The 25852-nt window shown below is 42.1% G+C and overlaps 1 protein-coding gene across 1 annotated transcript in view; it reads right to left on the bottom strand.

Annotated features, from left to right (window-relative positions):
• Positions 1 to 9551: 9551 nt before the first annotated feature.
• The window catches only part of efr3ba (EFR3 homolog Ba (S. cerevisiae)), a 29905-nt gene continuing 13604 nt past the window's right edge, over positions 9552 to 25852 (bottom strand). The window contains exons 3-21 of the mRNA XM_073826609.1: positions 25619 to 25769; positions 20902 to 21023; positions 18746 to 18895; positions 18158 to 18277; positions 16934 to 17012; positions 15718 to 15853; positions 14781 to 14942; positions 14406 to 14517; positions 14247 to 14298; positions 13928 to 14100; positions 13489 to 13726; positions 13140 to 13268; positions 11911 to 11978; positions 11461 to 11588; positions 11183 to 11274; positions 11043 to 11091; positions 9901 to 10007; positions 9745 to 9794; positions 9552 to 9651 (exon numbers count right to left, since the gene is read on the bottom strand). Coding sequence (XP_073682710.1) covers positions 9552 to 9651; positions 9745 to 9794; positions 9901 to 10007; positions 11043 to 11091; positions 11183 to 11274; positions 11461 to 11588; positions 11911 to 11978; positions 13140 to 13268; positions 13489 to 13726; positions 13928 to 14100; positions 14247 to 14298; positions 14406 to 14517; positions 14781 to 14942; positions 15718 to 15853; positions 16934 to 17012; positions 18158 to 18277; positions 18746 to 18895; positions 20902 to 21023; positions 25619 to 25769 — 2218 coding nt within the window. The remainder of the gene's footprint in view (positions 9652 to 9744; positions 9795 to 9900; positions 10008 to 11042; positions 11092 to 11182; positions 11275 to 11460; positions 11589 to 11910; positions 11979 to 13139; positions 13269 to 13488; positions 13727 to 13927; positions 14101 to 14246; positions 14299 to 14405; positions 14518 to 14780; positions 14943 to 15717; positions 15854 to 16933; positions 17013 to 18157; positions 18278 to 18745; positions 18896 to 20901; positions 21024 to 25618; positions 25770 to 25852) is intronic.

The raw sequence follows: 25852 nt of genomic DNA, 5'->3' as shown, positions 1-25852 counted from the left end.
TCTTTTACCCGTGAAATTTGGCTCAATTCGCTGAGAACATACCAATTCACTCTGAAATAGAAAAAAACTATTTATGCAATCAAAAATTACGCAAGCTGCATTAATAAGAGCATTAAGATTAATAATGATACAGGTCTACTATGTAAATGTAACACACTGACTTTATTACGCACAGCGTCATTAAAGGATTAGTTCACTTCCAGAACAAAATTTTCAGATAATTTACTCACCCACATTACAAGATGTTCATGTCTTTCTTCAGTTAAAAAGAAATCAAGGTTTTTGAGGAAAACATTCCAGGATTTTTCTCCATGTAGTGGACTTCAATGGGCATCAGTGGGTTTAAGATGCGAACTGCAGTTTCAATGCAGCTTTAAAGGGCTCTACACGATCCCAGCCGAGGAATAAGGGTCTTATCTAGAGAAACGAAAGGTCACACTGCAAAAAATGCTTTTCTTACATGTCTTGTTTCCAGCCAAAATATCTAAAAATGCTTAAATCAAGAAGGACTTTCTAGACGACTAAAAATGATTTTCTTGTTTTCAGAAAAAACAAATAAAAATGAGTGAGTTTGCCAATGGGATAAACAAAAAAATCGTATTTCAAACAGAAAACAAGATTATTTTTCTTACCCCATTGGCAGATTATTATGCTTGTTTCAAGCAAAAATGCACTTAATTTTGACTTGTTTTTTCTGAAAACAAAAGAATTTTTATCGTCTAGAAAATCCTTCTTGATTTAAGAATTTTTAGATATTTTGTCTGGAAACAAAAAAAAATCTAAGTAAGAAAAGCATTTTTTGCAGTGCATTTTCTAAAAAAAACAATAAAAACGTATATACTTTTTAACCACAAATTCTCATCTTGCACTAGCTTGACTTCACGCATTACGAAGTCATGTTGAAAAAGACGTATAGTGACGTAGGTGAAAGTACCGACCCAGTGTTTACAAAGTCAAAGAACGTCAAACACCCTGTACAAAAAAAGGTAAAACGATGTCAGGCGATTGTGAAGTTGGAGGAGAAAATGAGGTGGAGTTTTTCGCCCTAACTTCGTCACATGTCCTGTGCTCTCTTCGTTAAGAACACAAGAAACGTCTAGGTTACGTAGGTAACCCTCGTTCCCTGAAGGAGGGAACGGAGACGTTACATTGGGATCTCGCTTGAGAGACCGATCATCTCTGAGCCTTATATAAAAAGACCAATTGAAAATTGGCGAGTGGACGTGCGCGCCGGCCACGCCCCCCTACATACGGGTATATAAGATGGTGGCGCGCACCACTCAGTCAGGCTTTTGCTGAAGAGCCGGGAGAGCCCGGCGTCAGCGCGACGGCAGGTCGTGGCAGGGGAATGTAACGTCTCCGTTCCCTCCTTCAGGGAACGAGGGTTACCTACGTAACCTAGACGTTCCCCTTTCAGTCGAATCACTTCGACGTTACATTGGGAACTTGGACCCATGGAAAAGGCCACGAACCTGGCGCCGCGTTACACCCTAGGCCACGTGCAGACAGGTTTCTCGGACGTGTCCGCAGGCGGGTACGAGCGTAACCTTCCCAACGCCCTGGGGGCCGAAGTAGGGGACCCCACAGGGATGCCAGATGTACTGAAGCAGGGTTGGGGGGCGGAGCACATGAGATATTTTACATGAGGAATGAGATAATCGGAGTACCCAAGAACTAGGGGTACAGGAGGAAAACCACGGCCTTCTGGCTGACCGGGGAAAAATACTGAGATATTTTGCCACAACCTGCGGGGCGAAGGAGACCCGGCAGGAGCACAGTCAGTATCTACTCCGCACTAGGCTGACTGCGGGGCATGGAGGACCCTGGTTCGCTTCTTTTAAGGGAACAACTGGGAAATAGCGCACGGATCCCGAAGGAGTGGCGCAGCAAGCCGGCACCAGCCGGTCTCCCGTTTGCCTGGTGTCTATGTTAAGACACGGGAGGACACGGCCTCTACGCGGAGGTTATAGAACCTGGCGAAGGTATTAGGTTTCGCCCAACCCGCAGCTCTACAGATGTCAGTTAGAGAGGCGCCATGAGCCAACGCGTAGGATGAGGCAACACTCCTTGTGGAGTGGGCTCGCAGTCCTAAGGGGCATGGCTTTCCCTGATACAAATACGATAGGGAGATGGCCTCGACCACCCAATGGGCCAACCTCTGTTTAGAGACAGCATTTCCTTTCTGCTGACCTCCAAAACAGACAAAGAGCTGCTGGCTGCGTCTAAAGGGCCGAGTGCGGTCCACGTATATACGTAGAGCACGAACTGGGCACAGCAGCGCAGCGGTTGGGTCTGCCTCCTCCAGGGGCAGAGCTTGCAGGTTCACCACCTGATCGCGGAAAGGCGTGGTGGGAACCTTGGGCACATAACCGGGCCGGGGTCTCAGGATAACGTGAGAATCGCCGGGCCCGAACTCCAGGCACACTTCGTCGACAGAGAAGGCTTGTAGGTCCCCTACCCTCTTGATGGAGGCCAATGCCGTCAGGAGCGCTGTCTTAAGTGACAGATATTTCAGCTCGACTGAGGCGAGGGGCTCAAATGGGGCATCCCGCAGGCCACGAAGGGCTACAGAGAGGTCCCAAGAGGGTATGAGGTGCGGTCTGGGAGGGTTGAGCCTCCTGGCACCTCTGAGGAACCTCATGACCAGTGGGTGCTTACCTAGGGATGTTCCATCTACTGCATCGTGATGCGCCGCGATAGCTGCGACGTACACTTTGAGAGTCAAAGGGGACAGCCTGCGCTCCAACTTCTCCTGCAGGAAGGAAAGCACAACTGCAATCGTGCATCTCTGGGGGTCCTCTGCTCGAGAGGAACACCAGTCGACGAACAGACCCCACCTCAGCGCATAGGCCTGCCTTGTAGAGGGGGCCCTGGACTGAGTGATCGTGTTGATCACGGCCTGTGGGAGACCAGCGAGGTCTGAGGCGTCCCGTCCAGGAGCCAGACATGCAGGTTCCAAAGATCGGGACGCGGGTGCCAAATTGTGCCCATCCCCTGAGACAGAAGGTCTTTCCTCAAGGGGATTTTCCAGGGAGGGGCTGCCGCGAGGGAAATAAGTTCTGGGAACCAGGTCCGGCTGGGCCAGTGTGGCGCAACCAGCAGGACCTGCTCCTCGTCCTCCCTGATCTTGCACAGGGTCTGTGCAAGGAGGCTCACTGGGGGAAAGGCGTACTTGAGCCCCGCAGGCCAGCTGTGTGCCAGTGCATCCCTGCCGAGGGGGGCCTCGGAGAGGGAGTAGAACAACCGGCAGTGGGAGGATTCGGGGGAGGCAAACAGGTCTACCTGGGCCTCCCCGAAATGGCTCCAAATCAGCTGGACTGTCTCGGGGTGGAGTCTCCATTCTCCAGGGTGGGTGGACTGCCGTGAGAGCTGATCGGCTGCACGGTTGAGTTCCCCCAGAATATGAATGGCACGTAGCGATTTCAGCCACGTTTGACTCCAAAGGAGCAGATGGCGGGCGAGTTGAGACATGCGACGGGAGCGAAGACCACCCTGGCAGTTGATGTAATCTACGGTCGCAGTGCTGTCAGTACGAACAAGCACGTGTTTCTGACGCAACACCGGTCGGAAGCGGCGAAGGGCCAGAAACACTGCCAACAACTCGAGGCAGTTGATGTGCCACTGCAGACGAGGTCCTGTCCAGGAGCCCGATGCTGCTTGCCCGTTGCATACAACACCCCAACCCGTGGTGGAGGCATCCGTGTAAACCACAGTATGCCTGGACACTTGTCCCAGGTGCACCCCTGCCCGTAGGAAAGCAAGGTCGGACCACGGGTTGAATAGGCGGCGACACTGCGGGGAAACGCCAATCCGGAGTGTGCCACGGTGCCATGCCCATCTCGGGACTCGATCATGTAACCAGCGCTGAAGCGGTCTCATATGAAGCAAGCCCAGCGGCGTGACCGCGGCTGCAGCTGCCATATGCCCCAGGAGCCTCTGAAATGCTTTGAGAGGGACCACTGTTTTGTGCCTGATTCTTTCCAGACACTTCAGCACTGATGACGCACGCTCGTTGGTGAGGCGGGCTGTCGTTTCGACCGAGTCCAGCTCTACACCGAGAAAAGAGATCCTCTGCACTGGGGAGAGTTTGCTCTTCTCCCGGTTGACCTGAAGGCCCAGACGGCTGAGGTGCTGGAGCACCAGGTCCCTCTGTTCGCACAACAGATCTCGCGAGTGAGCTATGAGGAGCCAGTCGTCGAGATAGTTGAGGATGCGAAAGCCTGCCTGCAAAAGGGGGGCCAGGGCTGCCTCCGCGACCTTCGTGAAGACGCGGGGAGAGAGGGACAGGCCGAACGGGAGAACTTTGTACTGATATGCTCGACCCTCGAAAGCAAACCGTAGAAAGGGCCTGTGTCGAGGAAGAATCGAGACATGAAAGTACGCGTCCTTCAGGTCGATGGCTGCAAACCAATCCTGGGGGCGGATGCATGTGAGCATGCACCTCGTGGTGAGCATCTTGAACGGCAGCCTGAGAAGGGACCGATTCAGTGCTCTGAGATCCAGGATGGGTCTTAACCCACCGCTCTTTTTGGGCACGATGAAGTAGGGACTGTAGAACCCTGACTTCATCTCGGCTGGAGGGATAGGCTCGATTGCATCCTTCGCCAGTAGGACTGCAAACTCCGCACGCAGGACAGCGGCATGTGTGTCTGACTGGACAATAGTGTGAAGCACGCCTCTGTACCTGGGGGGACGCCTGGCGAATTGTATCGCATAGCCGAGACGTACCGTCCGAATCAACCACTGCGAGGGGCTGGGAAGCTGAAGTCAGGTCCCCAGCCGAGTCGACAGGGGTATCAAGGGAACGTTGACCGACGTGACCACGGTGGGGCAGCCTGGGGGGGGAAGGGGACTGATCCCAGAAGGATGAACGTCCTGGAGAAAAGTCTGGCCGCATTGAGCAGCGCTTACCTTCTTCCCTGGTTCCCGTGCTGGCGACATCCAGCTCCGAGTTCGGTTCCGAGGAGTGGAAACACTGCTCAGGAAGGAAACCCGGGGCCGGAGCCCCGGAGGTGAGAAATTCAGCTCTTTTTGTGACTTTGTGGGTTTGTGGGGCGATGTTATATGGGTGCACATCAACCCCCGGCCCTCCACCGGGGGTGGGAACGCAGATGTCCTCGTCCCCAGAAGAGCAGATTTCTTCACCTCCGGGGTGCCCGTCTCAGGGACGCTTTGTAGCTCGCCTGCGGGTGTTCTTCGCAGGACCCTGAGAAGCAGGCGGCGTCCCTCTCCCACGGCCAGCTCGACGTCGGGCCGCGAGTCTCGCTTCATGGGTTTCAGCGGAGGACGGAGCTGGTGCTGATTTAGGAGCCGCGGGGGGACGCCCTCGGCGACGGGCAGGCGGAGGCGGGGGCCCAGGCGGCGGAAAGGAAGTCCTTGCTTCGCGGCGGGGCAAGATGTGTTTTATGGCCTCCGTCTGCTTCTGGACCGCGGAGAACTGCTGGGCGAAGTCCTCCACGGTGTCGCCGAATAGGCCACCCTGGGAGACAGGAGAGTCAAGAAAGCGTGCTTTGTCGGCCTCTGCCATCTGAGCCAGGGTCAGCCGTAGGTGCCGTTCCTGGACCACGCAGGTGGACATCACCTGACCAAGGGAACGCGCCGTGACCTTCGTGGCCCGGAGGGCGAAGTCGGTGGCGGCGCGGAGTTCCTCGAATGTCCCTTGGTCGGGACCACTCTCGTGCAGGTGTTTGAGAGCCTGCGCCTGGTACACCTGGAGTGTTGCCATGGCATGCAGGGCGGTGGCAGCCTGCCCGGCAGCGTGGAAAGCCCGCTCCGTAAGGCCGGAGGAGGCCCTACAGGCTCGGGAAGGGAGACGTGGACGACCGCGAGGTGGCAGCGCCGCGCGGGCAAAGATGTACTGCCACGGCACGCTCAACCTGAGGGATTGCCACGTACCCCCTGGCTGCCCCGCCATCGAGAGTGGCGAGGGGAGAGGAGCTGGAGCGCGCTCTAAACGAATACGGAGCGTGCCACGATTTCGACAGCTCCTCATGCACCTCCGGAAAGAAAGGAACTGGGGGAGAGCGCGGCGGTGCCGCCGGTGCCCTCCCCAGGAACCAGTCATCCAGCCTAGAGGGATCGGCCGGGGGCTCGCTAGGAACCTCCAAGCCTATCCCCCTGGCCGCCCGGAGGAGCATAGCCGACAGTTCGGCGTCCGCCTCCGAAGGGACAGTGACCGCGGAGGGGCGCTGCACCAAAGGGGCGGAGGCCTCACCATCTGACTCTCCCTCTGATGCAGTGATAGACATCTCGTCCTCCGCAGGAGCCCCGAAGGAGACGCTCAGCCCGGCGGGCGGGGAAGCATACTGCTGCGGGAGCTCGACGGGGCCACGCTGGGATAGAGAAGACCGCAGGGCTTTTCGGGCCGGCGGAACGTTCTCTAGTGTGACCTGGATGTCCCCCCTGGGCCTCCCTGCGGTGGCCGAAAAGCATTGATGGCTTAACGACCGGCCGCGGGAGGAAGGCGGGGGGAGCCGGCTCGCGAACGAGCGGCGGGACTTCAGCGTGGCCATGGACATGCACTCACAATGCGGGCATGATCCATCCGTGAACGCTGCCTGAGCGTGCTCAAAGCCCAGGCACGTGAGGCAGCGTTCATGTCCGTCCGCAGGAGTGAGGAAACTACCACACCCAGAAACGCACGGCCGAAGAGCCATTCTGAAAAGAACGTCTGATTCGGCCGTGAGAAATTGCTCTTTTGTGACCCCGGACTGCCCAGGGAGGAACCGCGGGGCGGTGTGCACTCGGGGCTGCTCGCTGGAAAGCAACAGGCTTTTTTGAAGCCGTGAAAACGGCTGCCCGCAGGGACCGCGTCGGTGGCCGCCAGAAAAGTTCTTTTAGATTCTTGGCGGCACACCAGCGGGAGAGAGAGCAGGAACTCTGGAACTCTTTTTCTTTGAAGTTTCTTACTTGTAGAGGCTCGACACATCGGCTCTGAAAGCAAAAGTCTGACTGAGTGGTGCACGTCCACTCGCCAATTTTCAATTGGCCTTTTTATATAAGGCTCAGAGATGATCGGTCTCTCAAGCGAGATCCCAATGTAACGTCGAAGTGATTCGACTGAAAGGGGAACGAACCATACATGACCTTTCCAACGCAAGTCCTGGACATACATTGCAGAGCTAGTGCAAGACAAGCATTTGTGGTTAAGAGTGTATCAATTTTTTTTCCCCACTAGATAAGACCCTTATTCCTCGGCTGGGATCATGTAGAGCCCTTTGAAGCTGCATTGAAACTGCAGTTTGGAACTTCAACCTGTTGGCTCTCATTGAAGTCCACTATATGCAGAAAAATCCTGGATTGTTTTCCTCAAAAACCTTCATTTCTTTACAACTGAAGAAAGAAAGACATCTTGGATGACATGGGGTTAAGTAAATTATCAGGATTTTTTTATTCTGGAAGTGAACTAATCCTTTAAGCCATCAGTTCTGACTCTGCATTGAGTTGAACTAGAAACTTATTATTTACTGTATTTTGTCCTCAGCTTCTACTTAAAGGATTAGTTCACTTTCATAACAACAATGTACAGATAATGTACTCACCCCCTTGTCATCCAAGATGTCCATGTCTTTCTTTCCTCAGTCGTAAAGAAATGGTGTTTTTTTGAGGAAAACAAGAGATTTCTCTCTTTATAATGGACATGGATGGTGCCCCAAAGATTGAAATTCCGAAATGCAGTTTAAATGCACTTTAAATGCAGCTTCAAAATGCTCTAAACGATCCCAGTCGAGGAGGAAGGGTCTTATGTAGCGAAACAATTGGTTATTTTCTAAACAAATTGACAATTTATATACTTTTTAACCTCAAATGCTCGTCTTGTCTCGTCTCTGCGCAGTTAATGTATAGTCAGCTGAATCCGGGTCTATGCTGTTAGGGTATGTCTAAAAACTCCCATCTTGTTTATGTCTTCAATGTCAAAATCGTCCTATAATGCTGTTTTTACCCCTTTTTTGTAAAGGGAGTTTGAGTTTCTTTGTATGTTCACTTTGTAAACACTATGTTGGTACTTTTGCAGAGATCTAAGGTGATTTTGAAGATAGGGAAGAAAACAAGATGGGAGTTTTTAGACGTACCCTAACTGTATTTACCAGAGATGAGACAAGACCATAGACTGTAAAAAAAATATGGACGTAGGATCCGTGACGTCACCCGTAGGATTCTAAAGCGCTGTTTTGAAGCTCATAGTGGGCGGGAGTCGGCCGTCGCCATCTTGGAATTGCGTCACTGCGCGTCACTCCCGGATAATCAAAAATGGGCAAAAAGGCGGGACGTGGGTGGAGCTGGTTGCTGAAACCACGCCCGCCTAGCGCGACAGTGGTGACAGCAGTGGCAATCCCCCTGTCACTCAAGTGGCTACGCCCTTAATTATGCTGAACTTTAAGGCTTAATATAACTTAAACGGATGAGTTATAAAAAAATTCACCCCCCTCACAGTTGACATGAAGAGCAAAACTAGCTATATAGACCAAAACCATTTTTTGAACCAGGCTGTAAACATACTTTTTTCTGCTGTAAAGTTGGGCATTTTAACATGGGGAGTCAATGGGACTGACTCCCTTTTGCAGCCAGTCTCTAGCGGCCAGTCGATGAATTGCAGTTTAAGTCACTTCCGTGTTGGTTTTCAGTAGAGAGAGCGGGAGGTTGCCGCTTGGACAAGATGAGCATTTGGGGTTAAAAAGTATATAAATTGCCAATTTGTTTAAAAAATAACCGATTGTTTTGCTAGATAAGACCCTTCCTCCTCGACTGGGATTGTTTAGAGCCTATTGAAGCTGCATTTAAACTGCATTTCGGAAGTTCAAACTTCAGGGCGCCATCCATAGCCATTATAAAGAGAGAAATCCTGAAATGTTTTCCTAAAAAAAAAAAAAAACAATTTCTTTACGACTGTGGAAAGAAAGACATGAACATCTTGGATGACAAGGGGGTGAGTACATTATCTGTGCATTGTTGTTATGAAAGTGAACTAATCCTTTATGAGTTCTTATTTTTAAGTTCAACAATTATTGCTTTAAATACAACTGTTATTGCAGCATGTAGAGACGGTTTAAACATGCAAACAAAGCTTGTATTTAGCGAAACTGTCCATACCCACACATCGAAAAAACACATCTGGGACATTCTTAGACAAATGTTCTTAACTTAAGATACAAAATTTAAGGCAGCTTTACTCGTTAGTTGTACAAGAAAACCAATCATTTGCTCTGAACAACAGACTGCACATACTTACACAGTAACCTAAACGTGAAACCTCATTCTGCCCTCTATGCTGTCAGACAAGATACGATCATTTGTCGATAAGTTCTGTCCTTTTTAACCTAGACTAAGTTTTTAAGTGCATATTTAACCAACATATGGTATATTCTCTTGGTTTGTTTGTCTTTGTTGCCATAAATAGACTTCAGGATAAAGTACAGCCATAATCCTTATCTAAAGTTCGATATTACACTAGAGAACACAGTTTAGAAGAAACATAGTTACACCTGGACATTTAGGAGTGATAATAGTTGGATGAAAACAGCTGTATGTGGTGACTAGGGCTCCTGGGTCTCTCAGTATACACAGAGGTCTGGAAACTTCATTTCATAGACTGGTATGGAGCGGGTCCGGCCGTGACCGTTCCCGACAGAGCCAGATGGACTCGGTGGAGGCCTATCCAACAGACAGAGTGTCAATCACATGAGACAAACAATGCAGCCTTTTTCCATTCATGTGGTTTCCTATCACTAGTTTTATATTATGTACCTGATTGTGATTTCGAAGATTTGGTTGAGTTTACTCTGCAACAGGGAAGCCTGGAAAGGAACAGTATAAGCGGAGGGTTAAACAGATGTAGGAGCTGTGTTCGTGCTTTTTGATGAGAAAATTAGAGTGTACACGCTTGCTAGGCATTGGACTCACCCTGGCTCCACAGTGGGCTGCTATCTCCTCAAAAGGTGCAGTCTGAAACCTTTCCACCACCTGCCTTCTGTGTTCTCTCTCCAGCTCCTCTACATTCACGCTGTCTACTAAACAAACACACATAAATACTGGTGATTCTGTGACAAAAACAAGAGTGGAAAGTGTCTATAATATTTTTGTATTTATTTGTGCTATACCAGTCATTTGTGATTACTGAATAAGGACTATTTAAAATCATATTTTATAAGCACAATAAAAGTGGTTATAAAATAATGACACTAATGTAAGTTTCGAGTCAGTATAATTTTTAAAAATGTTTTACACTGATGTTTTAAACATTGAAAATCTATTATGCTTACAGAGTCATTCATTTATTTGATCAAAATTAGGGATGCACCGAAATGAAAATTCTTGGCTGAAGCTGAAACCGAACAAAATTAAACACTGGAAAGAGGGCGTTTTTTTTGTAGTAGTAGTTTTCCCCCCAATGTATTTTGCCATTTTTTTTCACCATTGCATAAATTTAATAGCCAAAATGCGCTTTTTACAGTTTTGTCTTCCTTTTCAAAGAAAAATAAATAAATTACAAAACAACAATTTAAAAATATTTACTTAACACTGAATATTTTTTAACATTCTAGTAGACATTATAGCCAACCATCAAATCACAATTTAACTTAAAATTAATAAGTTAGTAAAATAACATACTTTGGCTATTTTTAGACCCCCTTCTTAATCAGGCATGTGTTTTTAAATATACAAATAAAGCAGATGAGACTTCTTTTAAAACACTAGAAAATATTACAGATTCCAATCTGAACACTATATGTGAATGTTATAATAAATGTATTAATTGAGCTGTTGTATTTATTGTTATCATTATTTGTGTCTTACTTTTACAGAACAACAGTAAAATTGCAATACTAACATTTATGAATGTTGACTTGACATATTTTGCCACAAGAAGACTCAGGAGCAGGTTTAGGAATGATTCTCATTAGGCTATTTCAGTGCTGATTTCCCTTGCTCTTTGGACTATGAAGTATTCTTTTCTTAAAAAAAACTTACTGACCCCAAACTTTTGAACGGTAGTGTATATTCAATGTTAATGCAAGTAAACTCTCAAATCATGCAAGACTTACCCATAGCTTGTTTAAGAGTTTCAAATGTTATTTGCTCTGCTGTGGATCTCTGTAAAGACACAGAACATGGGTTAAAAAATACAGCTGATAGTAAAAGAGTTGTAAGAATTGGTCACACACACATGCATACACCTTATTACCTGTTCTTTCTCTGGACTGTTTCTGGACTCCATCTCTAATTGCAGAGAGAAGGTGTCTCCAATACTCTTCCTCTTGGACAGTCTGTCTTCATCTGTGTTAGTTACAAAAAAAACATTTTATATATAATATCTTATTCTACTGTATTATGAAGAAATTCCATTAAAAAACAGCTGTACAATAACATGTAACTGTGAAATGCCCTCACTGTATGTGTAAATATGACAGGACAGGACATCCTGTTTCAGTGTATTTAAAGCTCAGGCTATAAGGGTCAGACCTGTGATCTGTGGGATGTATGGAGTGGCCAGTCTCTCTGTGTTGTATCCGCTGCCGCCCAGCATTTCTGCTATCTTAGCCTGCACAAACAGCACCTCTCCCTCCACCTTCTCCAGCTTCTCTGGGATCCTGAAAGAGAAAAAGGCTAATGCTATTCTTCAGCTTTATGGGTACGCTTTTCTGAGGTAGTCGAAACCAGATGAATTACAGACCTCTGAATGTTTTGTGTCTGAATGTCTTTTATAACCCTGTGCTCAGCACATCACAGCTTGTAGTGAACTGGAAAACACTGTACAGTATGTTCTCTACCCCAGTACATACATTTGTAAGAACTGAGACAGAACTATGTGTTTCTGTTTATTACTGTGAACAATGACAGAAAAGCTGTGTGTCTCATAAAGGTGAGAGGAACATTATGGTAGTCTGAACAGTCCCTATACATGTAACTTACTTTGAACTCTCAACAAGAACATCCTCTGGCAGCAGGAAAGGAACAAGTTTCTTTCTTGACTCAATCACCTGTGGGATAAAACAGACAGACAAATAGATAGATCTATAGATACAGTAGATAGATACATAGACAGCCAGATGGATGGATTGACAGACAGACAGACGTACAGTATGGACAGTTTGGTCCAAGTTCGACAGACAGACAGACAGACAGACACTTTTGCACACTTTTACTTCCTCAAAAAAACTCATTGTGCATGATTTATAAGCCTGTTTCCTCATGGGGACCTAAGAAATGTCCCCACAAGGTCAAAATCTACTGGTATTACTATCCTTGTGGGGACAATTGGTGATGAATACCAGGTACACAGATAAATGATGACAGACAGACAGACAGACAGACAGACAGACAGACAGACAGACAGACAGACAGACAGACAGACAGACAGATACACACACACTGACAGACAGACAGACAGACAGACAGACAGACAGACAGACAGACAGACAGACAGACAGACAGATAGATACACACACACTGACAGACAGACAGACAGACAGACAGACAGACAGATAGATAGATACACACACACTGACAGACAGACAGACAGACAGACAGACAGACAGACAGACAGACAGACAGACAGACAGACAGACAGACAGACAGATACACACACACTGACAGACAGACAGACAGACAGACAGACAGACAGACAGACAGACAGACAGACAGACAGACAGACAGACAGATAGATACACACACACTGACAGACAGACAGACAGACAGACAGACAGACAGACAGACAGACAGACAGACAGACAGACAGACAGACAGACAGACAGACAGATAGATAGATACACACACACTGACAGACAGACAGACAGACAGACAGATAGATAGATAGATAGACACACACACTGACAGACAGAAAGACAGATAGATACACACACACACTGACAGACAGACAGACAGACAGACAGACAGACAGACAGACAGACAGACAGACAGACAGACAGACAGACAGACAGACAGATAGATAGACACACACACTGACAGACAGAAAGACAGATAGATACACACACACACACACACACACACACACACACACACACACTGACAGACAGACAGACAGACAGACAGACAGACAGACAGACAGACAGACAGACAGACAGACAGATAGATAGATAGACACACACTGACAGACAGACATATAGACAGACAGCTCTCACCTCATGGACATGTTGGCAGAAGGTGGGCACAGTGGTCAGCTGACTGATGAGGTTCAGGTACACAGCTGACAGAGCGTGGATGGCACAGCGGGTATATACAGGAAGAGCCTCTTCAGTCAAGGCCAGGTCCTGAGGAAGAGAATACATCAGGGGAAATGAAAAAAGCTGAGAACTATTGTTATTGTACTGATAGACACTTTTATGACTTGTAACATACTATACAGTGAGTACTTGAGAATAATGTAAACAGTTGCAAAAGTAAAAGTCAACTTTTAAAGTGTATATTAATTAACATATATCATTATGCTGACCCTATATGTCCACTGGCATATGTACATATGAAAAATACCTGTAATGCCAAAGCCAGTCGGATCAGGTCCACCACCACCTCCTCATTGGCCAGCTCCACACAGATCAACCCCAGCAGCGTATAAAGAGACTCAAAGTGCCGCTGGACGCTGCTGTCCTCCTTGCAGGCCAGGTAAATGTGGCGGTACAACCTCTGGCTGTGTTTCTTCATGAACAGGTTATCCTGCCTTGAGCACTTGTCCACTTTCAACTTCAGTACTGAGATATCTGAGATAATTCTGTTGAAAACAATAGAAAAATGCACCCTCTCGTCTTTTGTCAGATAACTTTCAGGAACCTACTGTACCAAATATGCTTAGGCTTAAAAATGTACATACATTTCAGAGATGCACTACACTACAAAATGTTCATTCTCTCTGACATATTTCAGAGCCTAGTTCAATTGTAGATTGTGTTTGGGTTTGTCAGTGTGCTCCAACCTGACAGGGGAGAATTTTTGCCGGTTGTCATGGCGATCAATGATGCTGATGAGAATGTCAAGAACGAGTAGACGGATCTCGGCGTCCTCCATCAGAGTGAAGGACAAGAGCGGGTCCAGGAATGAGGTGGGAAGTGCTGTCAAAATGTTTGTAGACTGGAATCCTGCTGTTACCTAAAGGAGAAATGGAGAGAGTGACGTTTAAAGGCACCATCAGACGGTTTAGACTGCATCAGCAACTGTGGATGTCATGAAACAGCAGGGGGAGTAAATGGCCTCCGCATGGCACAGCGTGAGATGACTGACACAAACCAGCTCACCTGCAGCAGAGACTTTAGCAGCATAATCTGGATCATCCTACTGCCCTCAACCCTGAATCGGAAACAGACACTTATTGACAAAATATTTGTCGTGGGCAAGCAGAAAATACATCATAAACATGTCTAATTGATAAAGTCTAGGTTGTAACCCTGTCTCACCCGGTGTTGGCCGACCCCAGAGCAGGATACATGCCTGGCACAGGAATTTTACCGATGATGAACAGCATGACTTCTGAGCGCTGGTAGGTGGGCAGTGTGTTTGCAAATGTGCCTGTAAACAAAGAAAGATAAGTGAGGACTCATGCACAGTCAGCTGGTAAATCTATCTATCCATCTATAAGACTAAATACTGAGATAAAATTCTGTTATAATCTGAAAAATGAAAATGTGGGTTGATATAAAACTGAGCACAGCTATGCAGGAAATCAGTTGCCTGAGACAAATCAATTTTACAGTTCAGTAACGGTCATTTTACAAAACTATTTAACTAACACTGCTGCCAGATTTACTCACAAACATTCATTGTTCACCCACCAATAGTTTTGATGACCACTTCTTGGAGTTGTCTCTCCTCGTGTACTTTAATGACCTTGGAGCCCATGTTTGCAAAAGAGTCATAGGTTCCTGTAAGCTCGTAGTCCACGCTGAGTCTCAGCTGCTTCAGTAGAGTATTAAACACTTCCAATACTGTGGGCCCTGTGAAGAGGAACATGATAGAGTCAGAACTAAATTAAAGGGCTAGTTCACACAAAAATTACAATTCTGTTATTGATTACTCATGTAATTAATGTCGTTGCAAACCTATAAGATCTTCGTTTATCTTTGGAACACAAACTAGGATACTTTTGATGAAATTTGAGAGTTTCTGAGCCTGCATAGACAACAACGCAACTAACACCTTCAAGGCCAGAAAGGTAGTAAGGACATCGTTAAAACAGTCCATGTGACATCAGTGGTTCAACCTTAATTTTACGAGGCTTCGAGAAATCTTTTTATTCAACTATTTCTTCTCTTCTGTGTCAGTCTTCGACATGCGTTGACTAAAGTGCCAATAATGGTTGAACCACTGATGCCACATGGACTATTTATAATTATGTCCTTACTACCTTTCTGGGCCTTGAACGTGTCAGTTGTGTTGCTGTCTATGCAGGTTCAAAAAGCTCTTGGATATTATCAAAAATATCTTAATTTGAGTTCTGAAGATGAACAAAGGGCTTACGGGTTTAGAACGACATAAGGGTGAGTAATGACAGAATTTCAATTTTTGTGAACTGTCCCTTTAAGGACTGTTGTTGATATGTCTGATTTCCACTGTATAAAATCGAATTATTTGTCAAACATATAAACATTGATACATATGGAATAAGCAGTGTGTATATCACTTTTCTTCTGTAAGGAAAAAGTAGTAAAAGAACAAAAATGGACAAGTGCTTGTCTAATGAGATGGTTTTAGTGCTCCCTCTAGTGGTACCTATGGATCCACTGGCCTCTATGACCGCTGCCTCTGAGATCACCTCTACGATCCCAGCACGCACTCGAGCTGAAGTCTTACTGTTGGCATCCAAGTGGCCCAATAGCTGCTGAATCACCAGATGTGAGTGTTGGGACTGTTAAAGGAACAGTAGATGAGTTAACATTACAGTAACACAAATATCAAATTATTTTTAACCATTAACTTTTTTAACATTAAAAACAAAGAAATGTAATGTAAAGAAATATTAATACAGTTGAGGTCAAAAGTTTGCATCCCTTTCAGAATTTGCAAAATGCTAATTATTTTATCAAAATAGGAGTGACAAAATGCATGTTTTTATTTAGTACCGACCTGAACAAGATATTTCACATGAAAGAAGTTTACATATAGTCATATAGAAAATAATAGTTTTTTGTTTAGTGATAGTTGTTCATGAGTCCCTTGTTGTCCTAAACAGTTAAACTGCCAGCTGAGTCTTTGGTTTTCCAGCATTTCTGTTTATGTAAACCCTTGACTGTTTTTTCCATCTCTTCACACTGAGGACGACTGAATGACTCATATGCAACTATTACAGAAGGTCAAACGCTCACTGATGCTCCAGAAGGAACAACAATGCATTAAGAGCAGGGGTGGCAACTTTTTGAATTTGAAGATCAGGGTAAATTTAACTTATTTTGTTTTCTTGGAAACATTTAACTATCTTCTGTAGCCTCTGAAGGGCGGTACGAAATGAAAAAAATATGATATTTATGCAAAATAAGAACAATGTACACATCTTCAATCTGTTCAAAAGTTTTTACCCACGGATCTTAATGCATTGCTGTTCCTTCCGGAGCATCAGTGAGCATTTGAACCTTCTGTAATAGTTGCATATGAGTCCCTCAGTTGTCCTCAGTGTGAAAAGATGGATCTCAAAATCATACAGTCCTTGTTGGAAAGGGTTGGAATACACAAAAATGCTGGAAAACCAAAAAAATTGTGAAGAATAGCAGGCAGTTTAACAGGGTCATTTTTTTGATTTTTTTTTTTTATGAATTTATGAACTATTATTTTCTCTTTAGGACTATATGTAATCTTTTATGTGAAATATATTATTTAAGTTAGTACTAAATAAACAAAAAAAATGCAACATGCACCACAAAAGTGTGTCTTGCATTGTATTTTGTGTCAGATACTTTTACAACCAAATTTTAGCACAGTTGTTTGTATCTACCTGAATAGAGTACATAATGATTTTGAAACAGCGCACTGCAAATGTTTTGCTCTCCCAGAGTGAGTGGTTATCAAGGTGCCTGGAAATACACAAGTGAATTAATGATTAGCTTCAGCAAACAGAACTAGAGCAGGAAAGAGCAGACAAAATACACTGGGATAAGAGATACTAGAGTTACTTTTAGTGTGTAGATGTTTTAGGCTAACAACGAGGACAACATGTTTCATTTTTTCTTCATCCCCTTTCCAAGGCTACATTTCTATGTTATATTATATTATTTGTGTGCATTATTGAATATAAAACCCTAAAAACATTTTAGGATGGCATAATTCATTTAAATGAATAAATGAAAACATCTACTAAGAAAAAAAAAAGTTTAAATTATTAACAATTCATCCAAGCTTCCATGTTGCTATTCCATTTACACTCTACACAAAGGTTTGGGGTTGGTAAGATAAAAACAGTAGAAATAGTAATATAAAATATTTTTAAATCTTACTGACTCCAAACTTTTGAATGGTAGTGTATGTGCATTGTTTTGCATGAATTACCATTAGTTGTTATAATCAGTTGCATTGTCATTAATTGTCATCCAAGATGTTCATGTCTTTCTTTTTTCAGTCGTAAGGAAATTATGTATTTTGAGTAAAACATTTCAGGATTTCTCTCCATATAATGGACTTCTATGGTGCCCCCGAGTTTGAACTTCCAAAATGCAGCTTCAAAAGGCTCTAAACGATCACAGCCGAGGAAAGAAGGGTCTTATCTAGCAAAACTATGTTTTTTTTTTTTTAATTGGAATTTATATACTTTTTAACCTCAAATGCTTGTCTTGTTTAGCTCGGCAAGACGAGCATTTGAGATTAAAAAGTACATAAGTTGTAAATGTTTTTAGAAAATGGCCAATCGTTCCATTACATGGAGAGAAATCCTGAAATGTTTACCTCAAAAAACACCATTTCTGTACGACTGAATAAAGAAAGACATGAACATCTTGGATGACAAAAGGATGATAAATTTTTGTTTTGAAAGTGAACTACTCCTTTAAGTCAAATATTAAGTAAAATAATTAAAGGCATTTAAAAGCAACAATCGTTTATAACTTGTCAAAATATGCTTGTCTCATAAATGCTAAACTACTTGTATAAAATGATCTGTAAAGAAAGCAAATGTGTCTCTGTGCTGCCCTCCTGTGTTTGATCAGGGTAGTGCAAAAACACTCACATAAGGACAGGTTTGACAGCATTCTTGATGTTGCCATAGGCCGCTCGTCCTAGCAGCTCTCGAAAACATCTCTCAGTCAGCTCCACTGGACTCTCCTTCTCTGTCTCTGGGGAAGGAGACCTATCAATATGAATCCAAAAAAACAGAAAACGAACATAAACCAGGGCTGAATCAATAGGCTGCTTGTTGTTGGCAGTGTCGTTACTTGTGGTCAGGTATTTCCCCAGAGGTGGAGAAGTGAAGAGTTTTATGGTTTTATGGAGTTCATCACGCAGATTTCGTGGTCTGCCTCTGCCTTTGGGGCTTTGGCTTTATTAGGTTTACAGCTAGTACAGCAGCTTCTAGAATAAATGGCTTTCTTATTACACTTGAGAGTCTGACACCTCAGTTGTAGTCTGTCTACTGTTATATCACACAGTTTTCATTAGCATTCGATTAGGAGATCATTAGCCTAATCACACAGACAGGCTAATAGCTATTAGCAAGACACTGTTTCTCCAAAGGAAAATTCACACTTCCATTAGACTAAAAGTGTCCATTTACTTTCATGTGTGATTGTGTATGCGAGCGTGTAAGTGTGTTTCAGACCTCTCTACGCCTTCTTCCTGCTGGAGGTTGAACAAGAGAGATGGCACGATTTTGTCCATGTGCTGAGGGTCCCAAATATTCGCCTGCAGTTCATCATTGACAGTTTTTCTCACCACCCCCTGAAGACCCCTGATCCCTGCCATACGAATCCTTACACACACAACCCAAACAGACTTTAGTCACATTTATGAGGCATGTGGATTTACATGCACGTGTACGGCTATTTTTATTAATGTACACTGCATGGTGCAATTTCATTATTCAATCACAAAAGAAACAAAGGAATCACAAAAGCAGAATATCATCATTTCTGATGCAGAAAATATTCAATTGTATCAGTATCCGAGGCAAAATCTCACCCACACGCACTCTCATGCAGGCACGTGCACATACACGTGCATTTTCTTTTAATATATTCCTATTGCTCTATTTCTACAAAGCCTTAATGTTCACAGTAAGTCGTATAATTATGGATGATACTGTTTAATTAATTGCATATGAATAATTTAACATTTTATGTTCTTATTCAAAATTAAATGTATTTTTTCTACTAGATTACTCTAGTAAAAATAATATTCTACAAGTTGGTGCTTTATCACTTTTGACAGAAATGTTGCACAAAAATGCAATAACATTTTAAGAGGACAGTCATACACTAAAAAATATAAATTTAAGATTTTTGAATTGCATATATAATTTCCAACCATCAACTAATAAACTAAATGTGACCCTGGACCACAAAACCAGTCTTAAGTCGCTGGGGTATATTTGTAGCAATAGCCAAAAATACATTGCATGGGTCAAAATTTTTGATTTTTCTTTTATGCCAAAAATCATTAAGAAATTAAGTAAAGTTCATGTTCTATGAAGATTTTTTGTAAAATTCCTACTGTAAACATATCAAAATGTAATTTTTGATTTGTAATATGCATTGTTAAGAACCTAATTTGGACAACTTTAAAGGTGATTTTCTCAGTCTTTTTGATTTTTTTGCATCCTCAGATTTCTGATTTCAAATAGATGTATCTCGGTCAAATATTGTCCTATCCTAACAAACCATACATCAATAGAAAGCTTATTTATTGAGCTTTCATATGATGTATAAATCTCAGTTTTGTCAAATTTAACCTTATGACTGGTTTTGTGGTCCAGGGTCACAAATAAACACGTAAGATTTCTGCACTCAAAAAAATCATGCCATAATTTATTATTTATTCAAATTGTTGTTGTTTATAATCAGCATAAATCTGTTAATTGTAAAAACAATTAATTACATTTATTTAGTTTAAAAGTGTGGACATGATTAAAATATGGCTAGCTATGGAGAAAGTGATATTTCAGTTAGTTAATATGTATGAAATGAAAACAAATATGATGATTTGATGATAAATATATAAACCTGCTTATTGTGTATTTAAAACAGTTTATTAGTACCGTTACAGAAATCTTATTTAGTTTCATTTACTTTACAGCCAAACCAAAAATTATTCAGACAACAGATATCATTTTTTATATTTTTACTTGTGGGTGCAGGACACTATAGTTCATTTATGTAAGTGAGGATAGCAAAATAAATTAAAACTGACATATTATACCCAAACATTCTTCATAAAGTGGACTTCCAGTAAAATTCATAAAAATTTGAGACCAAAAATTATTACACTTTGACCTGACCATGTTTTGCTTAAGTGTTTTTTCTTTAATTGCTAATGCAACCTTTTTACACCACAGACTGAACAAAATGAAGCATTGCTTGGTAATTAGTTAACAGTAAGTATTGATAGTTGTGTAAATATTGTCATACTAACAGTTGTCTGAATTGTGGTTGATTGTAATCCATTGCATACCTTTCTATCAAAGTTATCTGACATTATCAAAATGAATTTGTTCTGACACAGTTTAACTCTGAGTTCTTGTCATATTTTATTACCATTTTCTAAACTCTAGCAAATAAACTGTGATAATGTGAAAAATGTTAAAGGAGTCTGAATAAATTTTGGTTTGACTGTATATAAGACTAACAAATATGCATAACATTATGCTTACTAGTTTATGTTAAAACTGTATAATCCAAAAAACAAGGAGAAACTTCAACATTCATAATGTTGGATGTCAAAATTTTGCCCCATTTGAAAATATTGAAAAGAGAAGCTCACTTTGTGCGAATGTCTGGATCCTCGTAACTGGAGTGGCACATCTCACTGAAGCGTGAGACAAAGAAGTCGTAGCTTCGATGGTATGATGCTGTGTCCTCCTCTATGTTCGCAAACTTCACAAACTTAAAGAAAAGGAGCAGAAAAATATAGATTTGAGCACACTTTATATTAGGTGGCTTTAAAGGGATAGTTCACCCAAAAATGAAAATTCTGTCATTAATTACATTCAGGTCTTTCCAAACCCACAAGAACTTCGTTCATCTTCAGAACACAAATTAAGATATTTTTGATGAAATCTGAGAGCTTTCTGACCCTGCATAGACTGCAACGCAACTGACACGTTCAAGGCCCAGAAAGGTGGTCAGGACATTGTTCAAATAGTAGGGCTGTGAATCAATTCCAAAAAGAATCAATTTCTCAATTCCGAGGCATTGGGAATCGAATAAAGGGAGAGCCATTTTCAGTTCAACAAAACTTATATATGGGTGCCTCTCAAACAGAAGGCTGCATCCCACGAAGACTGCATAACTTGGCTGCTAGTCATCAAACATCGCCGAACATCGATCCACAAAAAAAAAACTGAATGAAAACAAGTCATTACTGAGCTCGTCTGAGTTTGAGGATGTAGCCTTCCGTTTGAGAAGCACCCATTAATTTGCCTGTTGCTCCCTAATAATTATTAGAAGTCTGATTCATTTCCACGAAAAGGTTCATTCGGATTAATCGTTTTAATGAACCAGTTCAAAAACGATTTAGAAGTTATTTTACGGTGGAACTGGCTCATGTCCACAATTTTGAGCGCTGCATGAGAGAATAGATCATAACGTGATCTTATTTACATCTTAAATAAATGCTATTTTTAACCTTTCTATCAGCCAATGATAATTTTTAAAAGAAAACGCAGAGAGCACAAATCAGTGGCAGAGAGCACATCTGATTGACAGCTAAGCAACAAGCTCATATATCAGTGGTGTTGTAAAAGTTCTGTTTATTTTGTTTCAGTGTATAGTTTGCTAATTTTGTGCAAAGCATACTGTTAAAGTAAACATCATTCAGCTGAACTGTGGACATGTATTTTAGACACTTTATGTCTTGTTTTATTAATGCAATAAATGCATGTCCACTGCTGAGCTGTGGGTTATGACTAATTTCACAGGCAAAACAGACAAAATTACAATTTAAAATTAGAGCTATAGAAAAATCGTAATTTTTACAAATGAAGCTTTATATTATGAGAAGGCTACTTCTACGACCTTTATAACTTGCAGTCATTGCGAAATTAGCTTCCTCCAATCTAAAAAACAAGTATTGGAAAAGAATCGAAAACAACAGTGAGGAATTGATTCTTGGAATCGAATCCAATCGATTCCAGAACTAGGAATCGATTCCAAAAATTTCGGAATCGAACAGCCCTATAAAATAGTCCATGTGATATCAGTGGTTAAACTTTAATGTAATTAAGCTACAAGAATACTTTTTGTGTGCAAAGAAAACAAAAAAACTTCTCTTCTGCATCAATCGGCACATGCTCATGAAAGTACCACGACACATGCCTTGAACGTGGTAGTTGCGTTGCTGTCTATGCAGAGTTAGAAAGCTCTGAGATTTCATCAAAAATATCTTAATTCGTGTTGTGAAGATGAACAAAGGACCGACAGGTTTGGAATGACATGAGGGTGAGTAATTAATGACAGAATTTTCATTTTTGGGTGAACTATCCCTTTAACTACTATGTACTAACATTGTATACCTACAAGATTTCCCGTGAAATGACATGTTGTACTGGAACATTTCTATATTTACTGCTTATGAGTTTAAGGTATGGCTACAGAATTGTTCATTTTACATTATCACATCCTCTATGGACTAAATACAGTAAGTTTAATGCTTCATGGTACAACATTCTGACTTGTAAAGTAGTGGTTCTCCATTGGCAGTTTGTGACCACTGATGTACTATATATAAATCTCTATTATAGACCAGTGGTTGTGACCCAAAAAATAGCTGGCAGGGTGGAAACAATGCTTTAATGCAAAAAATAAAATGCAACTAACTGCTTAAAAGGGAAGAGAAAAGTTCATTTTGTTGTTGATGACGAAGACAATCTAATCAAACTCTATAGCATTTTTCACGTTATAGAAGCTAATCAGGCAGATCTAACACACAGCTTCATTAAATAAATATTTTTTGCCACAATATGTTTTGTTGGGTGAATTATTGGTTGCTGAGAACATGTAACTATCGAAAGGGACATTTAGAAGCCAAAAACAACATTGCTGAAGCTTGATTTTGCATATTTGCATATTGATGCCGACTCTTGGCCACCCCACTGGCCATTATAAATTTTAGTAGCATCAGTTATGCATTTCATCAGGATCGTCAGCTTTATTTTTAAAAAATATTTCCTTACTATTTCCCCCGCACATTCATGGTTTTGCCGGTGCTTTGTGGCAAGCTTTAGGCTATTGCGTGTGCATGATCGCGCAACTCTTCAAACTGCGCTGAAGGCACGCTCGCTGCTGCCCGTCGGGCTCGGGCTGCACTTGTATTAAGCTTGAGTCTATTTTGATGAATATGGCGATTAAACATCTATGCTTTCTTGTTTATTTTTAAACATTTAAAAATTAATTTGCACTTCAAATAAACATGAGGCTACTTGCAGTTGAATTGCAAAGCGACTTTTTTTTCTATTTCGCTCTGTACTGTACAGAGAATAGTAATACTTAAATTTTAAAGCCTATAACTTTATATGCTACCATAAATAACGGTAAAGCAAAAAAAATATTGTCTTCAATTAGATTTATGCATGCAAAAAATCTTTGTATTGTGCCACCCTAACATTTTTACTGGCCTTTTTCGGCCGCCCTATGAAAAAAATCCTGGAGGCGCCACTGATTGATGGGCCTATGCATTTCAGTGTTTCATGTTTGACTTTTTTTTTTTTATTTTGATACTGTTTTGAATCACCAATTGATGTCCAGTGTAGTCCTAAAACAAAAGCAGTTGAGAACCACTAAGGTATGTTAATCTGTACTTATGTGGTTAATGTACATTACAGTACAACAGATTAGGATCTTCCTGATAAGGATATCTGAAGATTTAAGATTAGCAGCGGTTATCCAATGTGCTACTACTGACCACACTGAGTACCACACCAACACAAAACCTACAAAATACCGTCACGCTGTTAAACTCAGATGAAAACTCAGATTTTAACATTTGTGGGCAACACGCTTTAAGCCTTGCCCCATCTGGCCTCTATCTGTGAAAGTAATCTCTTTTTAATCTTTAAGCCCTTATTTCAGAAGCATCAGATGTGAGCGGTTTTGAAGTTAAGAACTCTTATATTCCCATATGCATCTGAGTTGGGCTTGTGGAAAGCTTTCAGAGACCATGTTGAGATTTCACATTACTGTACAGGGGATGAATTCATCTGTGTTTTGAAAGCTTGTCATGTAAAATTAAATAACACTATACTGAATGAAGAGGGCCTGTATATTTCAGGTAAATGAAATAGATTCAGTGTTTTAAATACAGAACTAATAAAATGAAGTACAACACATAAAAAGGTGAATTTGAACCCTTTGCAATAATAACTATGATTTTGATGCAACTATTAATGAAGGTTCAAATGCTTACTGATGCTTCAGAAGGAAACACAATATATTAAGAGCTAGGGGTGAAAACTTTTGAACATAATGAAGATGTGTAGTTTTCTCTTATTTTGCCTAAATATCATATTTTCATTTAGTACTGCCCTTCAGAAGCTACAAAAGATACTTGTATGTTTAAAATAAGTTAAATTTACTCTGATCTTCAAATTCAAAAAGTTTTTACCCCTCAGCGTTTAATGCATTGTGTTTTCTTCTGAAGCATCAGTAAGTGTTTGAACCTTCTGTAATAGTTGCATATGAGTCCCTCAGTTGTCCTCAGTGTGAAAAGATGGATGTCAAAATCATACAGTCATTGCTGGAAAGGGTTCAAATACACTAAAATGCTGGAAAACCAAAGAATTTGTGGGACCAGAAGGATTTTTCTGAACTGTTCGGGACAAACAAGGGACTCCACAGAATTGCAAATTTGCAATTCTGACTTTTTTCTTACATTTTTCTTAGAATTATGAGATACAAAAGTCAGGGAAACAAAAGTAAGAATTGTGAGAAAAAATATAGAATGAGATAAAAACTTTCAACTACCTTATCTCATTTTTTATTCGGGGCAGAAATGGGTTTTTATTAAATTCAGCTTTGTCATCACAGGAATAACTTACATTCATTTTTAGAATTACATTACTATTTTTACTGTATTCATTCTTAATTTGTACCTGAACTGAACTAGATGGAAAGCAGCTGTGTTTTTAGAAGAGGTGACACTTTGGGGACTCGGCTGGCAAGGAGGGCTTTATATTTAATATAGTTTGGATGAGCTTGATTGAGGTGAAGCCAAAATGTCACTGCTTTGCACTCTGTGTAATCAAGTGGACTGAGCTTTTGAAACTTCTTAGTTCTGGTCTGATTCTCCAAGATCACTGCAAGGCTGACACCTGAACCCATGGCTTTGATGCAGCAGCCACATTTCCCTCCATATTGCAGAGATGCCTGACTCAAGCTAGATTTATCAAGTGATTATTTTCATGTGGCGTTCTAAATCTGTAACTACATCAATAGGGTTTGTAAGTGAATTTCACCAGAGAGTAAAAGCAGTAAATTTCACTCACCGAGTTAGTGCCCAGGATCTGTAAATTGGGTTTGTCTGCCTCCAGCAGCTTGCGCACCATAGTAAGGAAACTCTCCACGAAAAGGTTTATGCTTTGACAGTGACAGGCCATCAGCAGCTGGTCCAAGGCCTCCATAGCAATACAAACATACCTGTGAGACACACAATGCTCAATGATGATCACAGATTATTAAAGCAGGTATAAATCACAGAGCAATCACTGCATTTTCTTCCA

Source organism: Garra rufa, chromosome 21, assembly GCF_049309525.1.
Source record: "Garra rufa chromosome 21, GarRuf1.0, whole genome shotgun sequence".
In the NCBI taxonomy this organism is placed as follows: Eukaryota; Metazoa; Chordata; class Actinopteri; order Cypriniformes; family Cyprinidae; genus Garra; species Garra rufa.
Note: the sequence above shows the minus strand (reverse complement) of the source record. Positions and strands in the feature narration are given on the sequence as shown.